The 14685-nt window shown below is 45.0% G+C and overlaps 1 protein-coding gene and 1 non-coding gene across 4 annotated transcripts in view; one reads left to right on the top strand and one right to left on the bottom strand.

The window, feature by feature from the left end:
* The window catches only part of ERCC3 (ERCC excision repair 3, TFIIH core complex helicase subunit), a 32635-nt gene extending 27913 nt beyond the window's left edge, over positions 1-4722 (bottom strand). For 2 of the 3 annotated variants that reach the window (XR_013518833.1, XM_002749238.7), the window contains exons 1-6: positions 4627-4722; positions 4085-4290; positions 3197-3433; positions 1220-1269; positions 621-756; positions 271-435 (exon numbers count right to left, since the gene is read on the bottom strand). Coding sequence is in view for 2 of the 3 variants with exons in the window: in XM_002749238.7 (XP_002749284.3) it covers positions 271-435; positions 621-756; positions 1220-1269; positions 3197-3433; positions 4085-4290; positions 4627-4654 (822 nt within the window). In the remaining variant the exon portion in view is untranslated. Of the gene's footprint in view, positions 1-270; positions 436-620; positions 757-1219; positions 1270-3196; positions 3434-4084; positions 4291-4426 lie in introns of all 3 variants that reach the window. The other variant, XM_008998573.5, reaches the window with a different exon arrangement.
* A 3822-nt stretch (positions 4723-8544) lies between these two features.
* Positions 8545-8650, top strand: LOC118154920 (U6 spliceosomal RNA). The gene has a single exon (XR_004745174.1). It is a non-coding gene; the product is annotated as a U6 spliceosomal RNA (small nuclear RNA).
* Positions 8651-14685: the final 6035 nt, after the last annotated feature.

Raw genomic sequence — 14685 nt, 5'->3', positions numbered from 1 at the left:
AGCCAAAATTGACCTTCAAGCACCATTTCTCACATCTCCTCAGGAACTTGTGAAGACCAGCCTAGCAGCCTGAGGAAGATGACACCGGGCCTTTAACTCCATCAGGAGGAATGATGCCATGGCCCACAGATAATAAAAAGGAGAGAGCAATTCAGGAACCAACAGGGATTCCTTCCATTCACACAGACTACAGGCAGAGTTGACAAAGGGCTGGGCTAGCTTCTACCAGCAGCTCAGTGAAGAAACCAGGAGGAAGGTACATTCACCAACCTGCTTGACTTCAAAAGATACCGTCTGTGTCTCTTCTTCTTCTTCCTCATCCTTGTCCATTTGTTCATAGAAGTCAAACAGGTCCATGGGGATGTCAGATTTGCCCTGTGGATCTATCACTCGGGAAGTGGAGGGCCCACCACTGCCTTCAGCAGTCTTAGAAATCTGTGAGAGAGGTAGATGTTGAACGTGCACACATTTAATTCTGCTGTTATCAAGCAATGGGTGAAGTTGTAAGGGGTAGAAACCAGGAGGGCTGCTAGGATGTAAGTGCTGGGTTAAAGAAACCTGAGAGAACTGAAATCCTAAATGCCTACCCCCACCCAAGGATGACCCAGGAATCCACGTACAGCAGATTTGCTTGTGAAAGTCTCTGTGATGAGCTCGGTGGCCTCTCCTTCAGAGTTTCTTAGGCGGCATTCTCGGATTACCGGGTCTTGGAGAAGATGCTGGATTACATCAGGGTGGGAGCTTTCAACGAAGTATCTGCAAGCAGGGGAGGAAGAAAGGGTCTACTGTCCAGTAGGGACCTCCAGGAGATTCCACTCTCATTCAATTAGAGTGAGACCCTGTCTCTAAAACAGAAAGAGGGAGCCGCTTGTGGCTGGCCTCATGACTCTCCCCACAACCCTTTGCCAAATCTGTACTGTGAGCTGCTGGCCATGATTTGACATATGAGGGTTGTGGGCCCCACTCTGAAGTCAAGTAAGCAGGGGCCTGAGCCCAGCTCCACTGCTAGGGGAAATACAGTGGCCAGTGACTTTCCAGTCTGGGCCACATCTCCTGTTCCCTTTCTCTTATCTGTGTTTCAGAGGAACACTTATCTGTGGTGTTGGTGCAGAGCAGACAGCCCATAAACATCAGGTCCTTCCCATATCCCTTTCTCCCTGCTAATGTGCCGAGTGACAGTGCCCTGGCTGGAACAGGCCTGTCACGAAATCTCTCTTACCTGTTGTGCTTCAAGACCAGCTTGACTTTTCCATAGCTGACAGTACACAACTGCAAACAGAGATAACAGCCAACAGGTAATCAGCCATGTGCACACTCAGAACACATTCACTACTGGTCACACTGTACCCCTCCCAACCAAGTGAAAAGTTCATTTTACTTTAGGAAAGCCAACCTGCATCCTTAAGGGGTCAGATCTGCCTAAACTGAGCTTTTTCCATTGGCCTCTGCTTTCTGAGAAAATCCTCTCACCTGGCTAATTCTGATGCATATCCATTAAGTTATAAAATGCTGCTTAAAATCTCCTTGCATTCTGCCTTTCCTCTCTATTCCCACAGCCCCCATCCTAACCTGGAGAAGACCACACCAGTATTACTACAGCTTCTGGCACAGAGTAGGCACACAGTAATTGCTGCATAAATGCAAAGCCTCTTCACCAATGTTATTTGCCCAACTAGAATGTAAGCATCTTGATGACAGAGAATATAGCTACAATCCTCCCAGGTTCCCAATCCTCTTTAGGAAGGAATACAGTAGAGGTTGTGCGGCAGACCTGGAGGAGCTGCCTGACCCTGCTGTTGCTCCTGATCCACCACTGCAGTGAACCAACACCTATATCCCTGCAGGCAATTCTCAGCCAAGACTGGGCACAGCCACAGTACCGGTGCAAGACCCTCTCCTTGGACATGCTTTTTTTTTTTTCTTTGAGGCGGAGTCTTGTTCTGTTGCCTAGGCTGGAGTACACTGGTGCTATCTCAGCTCACTGCAACCTCTGCCACCCAGGTTCAAGTGATTCTCCTGCCTCGGTATCTCACCTGAGTATCTGGGATTACAGGTGCCCACTACCATGCCCAGCTAATTTTTGTGTTTTTAGTAGGATTTTGCCACGGGATTTTGCCATGTTGGCCAGGCTGGTTTGAACTCCTGACCTCAGGTGATCGCCTGCCTCAGCCTTCCAAAGTGTTGGGATTACAGGCAAGAGCCACCACACCTGGCCAGGCATCCTTTCACATCACAAGAAAAGAGAACTCTCTCCAGGACTCCTGCAGCTTCTCTGGGACTGGGTCCAGTATCATACTGAATTCCTGCAGCACTCTTCTGTGATTCCAGATCCCAAGGGCTGACTCTGACTCCCTTTAGATAGCCAAAGGCAATGAAAGCCACTGTCTCTTTTAAATGGCATTCACCCACCTCTCAGAAGAAACCCAGTACGTTCAACTATTAATCACATGGAACCCTCTTTGTTTTGCAAAAAAACAACATCTGAAGTTGTTTTTGACTTTCCCTCACAGAACTTGTTGACTACTGGTCTCCTGCAGATACTTAGCTTTAGATAGAGTTTACAACCTGTGTTGGTCACCTTGAGATGACATAACAAAATTCCACAGACTAGGTGGCTTCAACACTAGAACTGTATTTTTTCAGAGCTGCGAGGCTCAAAGTCCATGATCAAGGTACTGGCTGATTCAGTTACTGGTCAAGACTCTTGTCCATGGACCTCCTTTCCATTTAATCACATGACAAGGAGGGCAGGTGAGAGAAAGTATCCTCCAGTGTCTTTTCCTACAAGGATACTAATCATATTGGATCAAGACCTCATTTAGTCTTAACTGCTTACTCCAAATACACTACCATTGGGTATTAGGTTTTTAAGACAGAATCTGAGGAACACAATTCAGTCCCCAGCACACCCACTTTGGGCTACATTCCCAAATTCTCCCTGGCTAGAATGGGCCTGAAATAGTAGCCCCTCTGTGTCAATACCCATGGCTAGGAGCAGCTCATGAGAAGCATGGCCTCACCCAGAACAGAATGCTGAATCCAGAATGTAGCACCTGGGGTAATTGGTCGTTATGCTCCCCACAGGAAATGTGAATGGCATATTCTCATGGCTGCCACAGGCTGACAACATGGAGCACCTATGCCCGTTGTTACATTAGTAAGGCAGGTGGAATTGCTGGCCTCGGCTTCCACTTGCCTTAATAAATTGCATAATTCCATCAGGGACTCCAGTCTTGCTGAGCTTCCTGAGGTACTCAGTGATGTCACTGGTTTGCAGCCCAACACTGACAGCTGCATACAGGGAGTAGGCAGTTAGTTTGTACTCATGCACATGCGTTGGTCGGCACACTGGCTCTGCAATAGCCACCAAGAAGTCTTGGGCATATTTGTAAACTGGAGAGAAGGCTTCCAAGAAGATATGGCCATCAGGAGCCTGAGAAACACCAAATGGACAGAACAGACAAGGAAACATGAGTTGCAGGGACTACTGGACTCTTGCCCATATCCTTATCAAGAATAAGCTGCCTAACACCACAGATATTCTTCTAAGCACTCCTTCAGACAACTGTGGGACCTGTTACTTTAATGAGATACAGATGAGTAAAGAAAAATAAAAGAAAATGTTTCCAAAGTCAGCAGCTGTTTCCCTCTATTCTGCACAGAGAAAGCCCATCTTACTAGCTATCCTCAAGTTACCTTTTGGCTAGATTTCAACTGAATGTAGAACATTATTTTAAGCAGAGCAAAAGCTTGCTACCGAACATGTCTTCCATTAGTTTTTCAGATGGGGAAACAAATTGTTACATGACAAATGCTATTTATTCCACAGATACAAGTATTTACTACATGGGGTAGGGCTGGGGAAGGAGTGAGAGTAAACTGAGGGGTTAGAACTGGAGGAGGCCCAGGTCCGGCCGGCACACGTGTGCACAACTGCTCGCTGATGTCTTGAGCTGTTCCAACATGTGTAAATTAAAGTTCTTTCCCAACCGGTTCTGGGGGCAGTAACCCGAATGTGAGTTTTGACTCTGAGAATGCCGCTCCGCACACTGTTGGGCCCCGCCCAAGCTAAGGGCATCCTTACCACCCAGAGGGGCCTGGAGGTGTGGTCGTCCTTCAGCGGCATCTGCAGCCTGTAGTCCTTAGCTCCATATTCATCCACTTTGGTGCCGGACTCATCCACCTGCTTCCCCGCCGCGGAGGGAACCGCTTCCTGAGGGTCGTTCCCAGGGGCGTCCTCTTCATCATCCTCTTCATCCTCATAGTGCCGCTTCCTGGATTTCTTCTTGTCTGCAAGATACCAACACAGAAGTAAGCCCAGAAGGAGCCTAGGGTTCCCTCCGCACTGTCTGGCAGCATTTCACCTGCGCCGGCGCAAACTCCTAGCTAAGAGCCACCTGCATCCCGCAGGCGTTGCGCCCCTCACCCGCCTCCCCTCGGCCGAGTTCTCTGGGCTGCGCCCAGGTCCAGCATCTCTTCTGCCCAGCGGCCTGTCGCAACCGGTTGCGCGCGCGGCAGGGCCAGCGGGGTCGGCCGGCGCGGGTAAGCCCAGAGCAGCTCCAAAGCAGAGCCGGGGCAGAGTCAGCGAGGGCAGTCGGGGCTGAGCGCGCCCGCGTCACGTCTCACCGCGATCTGCCCGGTCTCTTTTGCCCATGGCAGCTACGGCAACAGAGTGAAGATGGAACCACTACCGCAAGCCTGCCGCTACTTCCGCTCTCAAGTGGACTTCCGGCTCACTCCGGAAGCTTCTTGAGGTCCACACAGGAAATTCCGCCTCTCAGCGCTGTGTTGGCAGGGCGGGATGAGCGTAGAGCCGGCGGCGGCTTAGCGATTATCAGTGTGCCTGCCGCGGGCGTCCTCCACCATTCATTACTCTAATGCTGAAGGAAAATACTGTGTGTTGAGAACATGCGCAGTGCGCGAGTTAAAGGCCTCATCTCCTTGAACGTAAATTCTAATGAAGCGATGTGCGCAAAAATGTGATAAGTGCTTTGAGGAAGACTCAAACAGGGCCTGAGTGAGGGCAGTGCCATGTTGAATGGAGTGGTCAGGGAATCGCTCTCTGTTGGTGACGGTCTTTGAGCAAAAGTCCGAGGAAAGTGAGACGCTGTCCCATGTAAATGCCATCCGAGGAGCAGCAGTCGGGAACGCAGACACCACACACCACACACCTGAGGCCCAGTGTGTCGGGTGTTTGAGAGGAAAGGGGAGCGAGTGGTGGAGGAGAGGGGGCAGCATCAACGTTACATGGAAGCTCGTTATAACTGGTCAGAAAGCGTCCACAAAAAGAATCAAACTCTATGAAGTACTTACTCTGAGCCGAAGATGAGCTACCATGGCAAGAGGCACAGTCTCAAGAGATCCTGAGACCATGTGCCCAAGGTGGGGGGCGGGGTTGCTTCAGGTAGGTCATAGGTGGATTAAAAGATTTTTCTAATAGGCAATTCCTTGAAAGACTTACCCCTCCCACAACAGTGTGGGAGCTGTCCTTCCTTCTCTGTGCAGACTCCATCTCTGGATCCCCTCCCACCGCAACGTGGGAGCTCGATCTCTCTTTTCTTTCTTTCTTTCTCTGCCTAAATAGATCATTTTCTGCAAAAAAAAAAAAAAAAAAAAAAAAAAAAAAAAGACTTACTATCAAAAAACCTGAAACCAATTGAAAGGAATGTCTGGGAGATCAAGGTTCTTATTATCTCAATCAGGGGTGTCACGTCCAATCATTTGGCTTCCGTGGGTCACATTAGAAAAAGAATTGTCTTAGGCCACATATAAAATACACTAACACCAAGATAGCTGATGAGCTAAAAAAAAGAAAAAAGAAAAGAAATTGCAAGAAAAACTCAATGTTTTAAGAAATTTGTGTTGGGCCACATGTGGGTCACGGGTCAGGCAAGCTTAATGTAGATGAAGTCACATAGGTGACCACCCTGAGAAATAATAGATGATAAATGTTTCCTATCAAACCTTTAAAAGGTGCTAGACTCAGTTAACCTCTTCAGGATTAGGAGGATCTGGAAGAGGAAAGATCTAGGTATGTTAATATTCTTTTTTTAGGAGATAGGATCATACTTTGATGCCCAGGCTGAAGTGAATTGGTATAAGCATAGTTCACTGTAGCCTTGAACTCCTGGGCCCAAGCAATCCCCCCACCTCAGCCTCCCTGGTAGCTGGGACTATAGGCATATTCCACCACACCTGGCTAATTCACTTTTTGTAGAGATGGGGTTTCGCTATGGTGCCCAGGCTGGTCTCAAACCCCTGGCCTCAAGCAGTTCTCCTGCTTCAACCTCCCAAAGTGCTAAGATTACAGGTGTGACCCACCACGACCTGCAGAGATTCTTTAATTTTTTTTTTGTATTTTGTGTTTTTTTCTTGTTTGTTTTTTTCTCGTCATTCTTCATCCGAGATGTTCTTTACAGATGCAAATTTTCCCTCAGAAATGGTTTTACAGGGCCATTTCAAAATACAGTAAAGAAACATATTTTGGTGTAAAATGTTTGTATTTACTTATTTATCTGTCATGTGATGTTATGCCAGAGTTAGGGTGGAAAAGTAATCCACATTATATATAGATAAACTCATCTGATAAGATTTTATGGTTTGTAGGGCATGACTCCAAAGGCCCCTTAGCTAGGCATTTGGGAGCAAAACAAGGGTAGGAGTTTAGTCCCCAAAAAGCAAATGCAAAGTATCTGGCTGCATCCCAGACCTATTGAATAAAAAAATCTGATGGTGAAGCCTAACACTCTTGCCCTTCAGAAGATTCTGACGCTCAAGGCTGAGAACCACTGATGTAAAGCGTTGTAGGTAATGGCAAGAACTTTGGGTTTTATTATGAAATGAGAAACCACTGGAGAGTTTTGAGCAGAAACAATTCCATTTAATACTGCAGGGTCACTCTAGACTAGCTGCTTTGTTGAAGATAGACTTCACAAGGACAAGGGCAGCTATTGTAGAAGTCCAGTTGAGAGACACCTGGCTTTACAAGGTGGTAAGGATTAAGGTGATGAAACTGATTCTATTCTGCATATATTTTGAAGGCAGAGTGGATGGGATTTGCTGGCTGACTTGACCTGGAAAGTAAGAGAGAGGAGTAGAAATAACCCAAGATTACAATCAGGAGAAGGGCAAAAGATAAAACACAAAACTTTTTTGGGCCTGTGCAATGGCAAAACTGAAGATTATTTTGGGGAAGGTACAGGTTTGGAGGATGATTTTGAAGATACCAAATGTAAGTGGCTATATTAATCTGCTCAGGCTGTGGTAGCAAAATACCGCAGACTGCATAAACAGCAGAAATTTATTTTTTTCACAGTTCTGGAGGCTGGAAAGTCCAAGAATAAGGTCTAGCAGGGTTTGGTTCTTGGTGAGGGTCCTCTTCCTAGTTTTCAGATTGCCACCTTCTTGCTATGTCCTCAGATGGCACAGAGTGCTCTGAAGTCTCTTCTTCATCTCATAAGGACATCAGCCCTATTGGATTAGGACCCTGCCCTTACGACCTCTTTTATCCTTTGTGACCTCTTCCCAGGCCCTATCTTCAAATACAGTCATGTAAGAGTTCAACATGAATTTTGGGGAAGTTGCAATTCAATTGAGGGCAATGACGTATTAGACAATCAAATGAAGTGTCAAGAAGGAACTTGGATATCAGTCTGAATTTCAGGAACCTAGAAATACGCATTTGTGAACTGTCAACATATGTATAGTACTGAAGCTATAGAATTGTTTAAGGTTACCTAGGGAATGAGTATAGGATATTTCACAGTGAAGAGGCTAGAAGATGAAGAAGAACTGGACACCACCAGCTGAGGAGCAGTCAGTGAAATAGTAAAATCTGGAGTACTGGCAGTCCTGATTTCATTTTATTTTATTTTAAGGTGGAGGAAGTGACTAGCCGTGTTTGATGCTGCTAATCAGCAGAGTACACTGAAGGCTGAACCTCAGTCACAAGATTTGCAATGTAGAGATCAGTTCTGAATTGGATGACTAGAGTAAATTGAAGATTTGGTGGTCCCTGAACTAAATGAATTTAACTTACTCAGAAGCTGGAGGACCTGTTGATGGCTGTTGTAATACCTCAGTTCTGGTCTTCTTAGTTTAAAAGAATTTAAACAAGATGTCTGGGCGTGGTGGCTAATGGTTGTAATCCCAGCATTTTGGGAGACCAAGGTGGCCAGATCACTTGAGGCCAGGGGTTTAAGACCAGCCTGGGCAACATGGTGAAGAGGCTCAAGCCTGAGAACCACTGATGTAAAGCATTGTAGGCAATGGCAAGAACTTTGGGTTTTATTATGAAATAAGAAACCACTGGAGAGTTTTGAGCAGAAAAATGACAAAAACCATCTCTACAAAAACCGCAAAAAAATAGCCATTCGGCCTGTAGTCCCAGATGTTCAGGAGGCTGAGGTAGCAGGATTGCTTAAGCTTGGGAGGTCAAGGCTGCAGTGAGCTGAGACTGCACCACTGCACTCCAGTCTGGGCAACAGAGGGAGACCCTGTCTCAAAAAAAAAATAAATAAAAAGAAAATTTAATCAGACACAGCAGTGCTTGCCTCGGCAGCATGTGTGCTAAAATTGGAGCAATACAGAGAAGATTAAATGGCCCCTATGCAAGGATGACATGCAAATTCATTAAGCAGTCCATATTTTTAAAAAGACATTTTTTAATAAAAGAAAAAAAGACAGCAAAATAAGTGCAGCATAGACTAATTTATTGCAAAAGAAAATTTTGAAAGTTAGGAGCAGAATAGATAGTACACCCTGGGAGAGAGAAAATTCAGAGCAGCTCCTTGTAAGCTTGAGACAGCAAAGACTGGCACTCCCCTTTACGGGAGTCCCACATGATTATTCATAAGGAGGTGGAGAGAAGTGTTACAAGCATGTCCTCGGTGGTCTTCTGGATGTTTTGGATCTGACAGGTTGGTTATCTGGGTTTTCATATTAGTCATAAGTTGGATTATGTTATTCAATTCATTGGAATATAAGCACAACAATCAATTTTTTATGATGGTACAGGTTCCCACTTGGGCTGCAGTGACTGTATCTAAGACCATAAGGTTTTACACCACAGCTTTCCTCATAAGTGAAATCTCATTGTTTAGTGAAGAGATACTCATGCAGCCATCATTTAACACCTTTGGGTATAATTTGTTAAGGCCTCTATATGCCATATAACATCTTATATACTTCTATATGCCATAGGACATAAATGAAGATTGAAGCTAAGTGTTCATAATATTAGAATACACAACGTGTTCAGCGAGGTCATAAATGAAAAAGGTTTCCTGGTTTGGGCAGGGTCTAAATTACTCATCCTTGTGCCCAAGCATAACCTGGGAACATTGTCCTAACCATCCTGGAGGTAACCATGGCTGTAAGTTAGTGCCACATAGCCAATATGTCCCATTTGGAGCTCACCAATAAATATCTGCTTACTGTACCCAATTGGTAGCACACCAGTCAGTATCTTGCAGTACATTCTCCAGGTTTCCCCTGCATATCTCTTGTACTATGTGGCCACTGGTCCTTGGTGTGATTTCTTTGCTCCCAGCATAAAGGAGCATTTTGGCTGAGTTGGCCAAATGAAGGGGTGAGCCACATAAACCCATCCCAAATTTGCATTATCGCATTTTGAAAATCGGCCATTTTTGGGGGTGTGGTTACCACCATCTCTTTTAGTTGGTGGGATGCTAAAGTAAGAGCTAGTGAGCCAGTCCTTTCTATTGAGAAACTTTTCCCATGTCCCTTGCTCTTAAGAGTGTTTTTAACGGGCCAGTTACATATATTGTCTTTTGTTATGCCAGCACTAAGGATACGAGATGATTTCTGCGATGTAATGAATTTTTGGTATTCTATCCCACCCTGACCTTGGCAGGGGGATACCCACCATGATAGTCTGGAGCCACTGGAAAGAGGCATGAGTCCGCATATCCAGCAGGTGTCCTTTTGTAATCTGTCTGCATAGTCCTGAGCCCATTATAGAAACAGGTTTGTTTCGTGGACAGAAGTGGGTGGCAGTGGCAAGAAGACATGAGGACATAGGATAAATAGAAGCAAGGCTGTAAAATTCATTTTAACTACTAAAAGGATGTTAAATGTGACAAGGCAAATGCCCTTTTCTGCATAAGATAGGCATCGTCAGCGTCGCTAGGATCATAATCATAATGGCTACTATACAATAAACATGGGCATTCTTTTGTATACAGGTCTGGTCCTGTGTCTTGTGTTTAAACAGTGCACAACAACTGTCAGCTGCTTCTAGTCCTGGGCCTTTGGATATCATTTGTTAAAGCCTCACTAAACATTGAAGGTTGATGTTTAGTGAACTAGAGGCGAAGATCCTTCTTGGGAGACACTGTCCACTCAAGAGGTTGTGCCTTTTTAAGATGAGAGATATGAATCCATGAATCTATACCCTCTAATTTTGCAGCACGTGGATTAGTCAATAATACCTTGGTATGGGCCCTTCCATCGAGGTTGAAGGGAGTCCTTTATTAAATGTCTTTTCCAATAGACAAAGTCTCCAGGCCACAGATCATGACAAGAAACCTCGTCTACAGGGAGAGCACTGTGGAAGGAACTCTTTACCAATCTTGGCCTTTTTTAAGATGATGAATGAATCCCTTACAATATGGCAACATATCTCCCATGAGAAAAATTGGGTTGGTTATATACACAGAGGCCTTCCTATTGTAATTTCGTAAGTGGATAGTTGATGTTTTCCAAAAGGTTTGCCTTGGCGCATAAGCAGCACTGGGGTAGTCTGGGCAGGAGAGATGAAATGCCTCTATGAACCTAGACAATTGTGTTTTATTTATTTATTTATTTTTTAGACGGAGTTTTGCTCTTGTTACCCAGGCTGGAGTGCAATGGCGCGATCTCGGCTCACCACAACCTCCGCCTCTTGGGTTCAGGCAGTTCTCCTGCCTCAGCCTCCTGAGTAGCTGGGATTACAGACACGCGCCACCATGCCCAGCTAATTTTTTGTATTTTTAGTAGAGACAGGGTTTCACCATGTTGACCAGGATGGTCTCGATCTCTTGACCTCGTGATCCACCCACCTCGGCCTCCCAAAATGCTGGGATTACAGGCTTGAGCCACCGCGCCTGGCGACAATTGTGTTTTAATTATTCCATTGGTCCTTTCTGCCAGTCCTGAGGACTGGGGATGCTAGGCACAATGGAAATGTTGAAATCTGGGCCAAATTTTACAGATATTTTGAATAACCTTCCCAGTAAAATGAGTTTCCCTATCACTGTGAAGTTCACAGGGAACTTCCCATAGTGAAATAATTTTTTCTAGTAAGGTTTTTCCAGCTGCCATTGCTGTTGCTTGCCTGCAGGGAAAAATTTCAACCCAATGAGAAAACACGTAGACCATTACTAAAATACACTTGTAATCTTGAGATAATGATAGCAGCTGGCTAAATTCAAGCTTCCATACCTCAAAAGGTCCAGCTGGAAGGGGAAAATGACCCTGGGCCCCATGGAGGGGCTCCCCTAGTTATATTTGGGACAAATAACACATCAGGAGTAAACCTGATGGTTTCCAGTAATATTGTTTACACCAGGATATCATTTTATCTGGATTCCAGTGGGTCAAATTATGAACATATTCCATAAGGAGCACCTTACATCCCAGTGGAATAATTGGGTTTATTATTAGGTCCACACCACATTTCAGTTTTGGGAGACAGGCATCCCATCTGCTTCCAAATGAACTTCTCTTTCGTTGGGGCTGGGCTCTGGGTTTCTTTCAATGTCTCTTTAAGTGTTTTTTGGTTTTATGACCATTTCCTGGGTTGGGGCTGGTGGCTCCAGTGCTGGTCATTTAGCTGTAGCATCAAAAATTGATTGCCCCGACTTTCAGTAATGTGCAATTTAGAGTGACCTGGGATTTTATAATTGCCAAAAGCTTTGGTTTTAAAATACCTTCTACATCTCTGATACTTGTTGTCCTTCAGGGGGTGGAGGGTTGCCCTGAGGAAGTTAAATGTTCTCTCTCCTTTCATAGCATCCCAAAGTCACGAGCAACCCCAAATGGCGAGCAGCTGTCAGTGTAAATGTCTGCAGCCTTGTCTTTTGCCAATTGACAAGCTCGGGTCAGGGCAGTCAATTTAGCCACTTGAGCTGATCTGGCTTGGGGAAGAGGATGGGCTTCAATTACCTAGAGAAAGGAGGTAATTCTGTGCTAACGTTTTCATCCTCTCCTCTTAAATAAGACCCATCTGTATACCATCCTATCTCAGCATTATCTAGTGGCATCTCTTGTAGGTCTGTCCTGGGGGTGAGAAGCTGGTCACTCATCAGAACACAGTCATGAGGGGTTTCCAAGGAAGGGCCCAGCAAGAGAGTGACCAGATTAAGATTATTATAGTGGGGAATAGTAATATTTGGAGGTGATAAAAGCAAAACTTCCTAAGAGGTTAACCAACTAATAAAGAAGCGTTGAGAATAATGAGAGTTTAGAAAGGTCTAAGAGAATGAGATTCAGAAATGGTAAGGGAGGAATCCATAATTATTTCTTCAACAGACTTGTACAGAAGGGCAGTGGCTGATATCGCTCTCACAGAGGAAGGCAGTCCTCAAGCCATGGGGTCCAGCTGTTGGCTATCATAGTCTATAGGTCTCTGATGAGCACCATGTTTCTGGGTCAGTACCCTAGATGTGGTATCTCCAGTTTTTATGTACGAAGAGGGAGAAAGGCAATTTGTAGTTAAGGTGTCCTAAGGCTAAGACATTAGTTATGATTTCCTTTATTTGTTGTACAGCTGATTGTCCCTCTGGAGTCCACATGATGTTCCCTTTTTGGGGGTTGGTGGGGGGGAGATTGTTCATTTTTTAGGCATGCATTCAGAGGTTAAGCCATAAGGGAGAAATTCGGTATCCAGTTCCTGCAGTAGCCAGCTGGAGTTGACAGGAAGACTGGGGAGGCTAAAAGGAGATTTTGCCATTACCTGCCCTTTATTCGGGTGTTCTCTCTTCTCATCTAATGTAGCCTTCTCTGTCTCCATTTTACTTTCCTGGTCACAAGATGACATTTGAACATTACTATTCCTAAGTCATGGTACACTGTCATCAGGATGTTTTTCAACCTGGTTTTTTTTGGGGTTTTTTTTTTTTTTTGGTTGTTTGTTTTTCTCTCCTGGCTCCAATCCTTAAAAAAAAAGCTCACCTTTTGATGAAAAGGAGGTATGGGCATTATGGATGTTGAAGAGATCACTGCCCAGAAGATTGTGCGGTGGGGGAAACAGGGCATATTAGCATATTAGGAACACAGGGGACCTACTGAGCATGTCATATTTAGAGCCCCCAGGGGAAAGCTACATTCAAAGACACAGTAAGCTATAAGTTTGGATTCAAAACATAAGATAGTTTTATTAGACTCACACCCACCATGTTAATCCTTTCATTGCTCCAAGGAATGGAGTTTCTTTTTTTGTTGTTGTTGAGACAGAGTCTCACTCTGTTGCCTGGGCTGGAGTGCAATGGCACTATCTCGGCTCACTGCAACCTCCACCTCCTGAGTTCAAGTGATTCTCCTGCCTCAGCCTCCCAAGGAGCTGTGATTATCAGTATCTGTCACCATGCCTGGCTAATTTTTTATATTTTTAGTGGAGACAAGGTTTAACTATGTTGGCCCGGCTGGTCTCAAACTCCTGACCTCAAGATCCACCTGCCTTGGCCTCCCAAAGTGCTGGGATTATAGGCATGAGCCACCACGCCTGACCTGGAATGGGATTTCTAAATAAGGGAAGATTTATAACCAATATATTTAATCATTGCTCCTGTATCAATTAAGGCAATTGAGAGTGCATAGTTTATTATTACGTTACTCTTTCCCAGTTTGTTTACTGGCGTGGAATATTTGGAGAGGTGAAACCCTTTGACTTCCTCGGAGCACCCTAGTCTTCCCAAGGTGCACCTCCCTGCTGTTGCTTCAGTTTCAGCCAAAGGCAGTCGCAACCACGGTGTCCCACTAATAGACTGGGAGAAAAGGGTCCTCTGAGGAGGCTTAAAATTTTTGTGAGGCTGAGAGGTTTGAGAAGTCAATTGCTTTAACTATAAAGGGATAACTTGGGCAGTCTTTTCTTATTCCTTTTTTATCATAGTGTGGGATAAATGGTCAGCTAACTAGTTCATTAGATCTGGCGGTGGCCCAATTTGTCATGTGGTGTTGACAATTATAATTACAAATTACAGTTTGTTATTTGCATTTCATAAGGTTTCATTTTGATTGTTTTCAAAGCAATCAACTGACATCTCACAATACTGTCTCAAAGTTTTATCAAAATATGTAAAGTAATCTAACACCGATGGGTTTGGGTTCTGGCAGCAGGGCTAGATTTTATTCCAATCCACAACCCTTTGGAACACCGAGGGAGTGGTATTTAAGACAGCAGTCATTCCCACGCATTTTTGCACCTGTCTTCTGAACTTTGGGGGGCTGGTTGTTGTGGCCCTTTTAGGCCTTCAGAGGTCAAGTCTGCTATAGGGTCTGACCACTGTGCTTTTTCCAGCCATTTCTGAGCTTCTGAGATCAACATGTAGATCAGTCAGTTAAGGTCTCATTGGCCTGGGTCATGGGTTCTAATAATGAGCTCATGTCCTTGGGCAAATCCGGTTGGATCTTTACGGGGGTCAAGAAATTCTTTAACTCTGCCCCATAACTCAGCCTTTGATCAGA

Source organism: Callithrix jacchus, chromosome 6, assembly GCF_049354715.1.
Source record: "Callithrix jacchus isolate 240 chromosome 6, calJac240_pri, whole genome shotgun sequence".
Taxonomy (NCBI): domain Eukaryota; kingdom Metazoa; phylum Chordata; class Mammalia; order Primates; family Cebidae; genus Callithrix; species Callithrix jacchus.
This window is presented reverse-complemented; position numbering and strand designations above follow the sequence as displayed.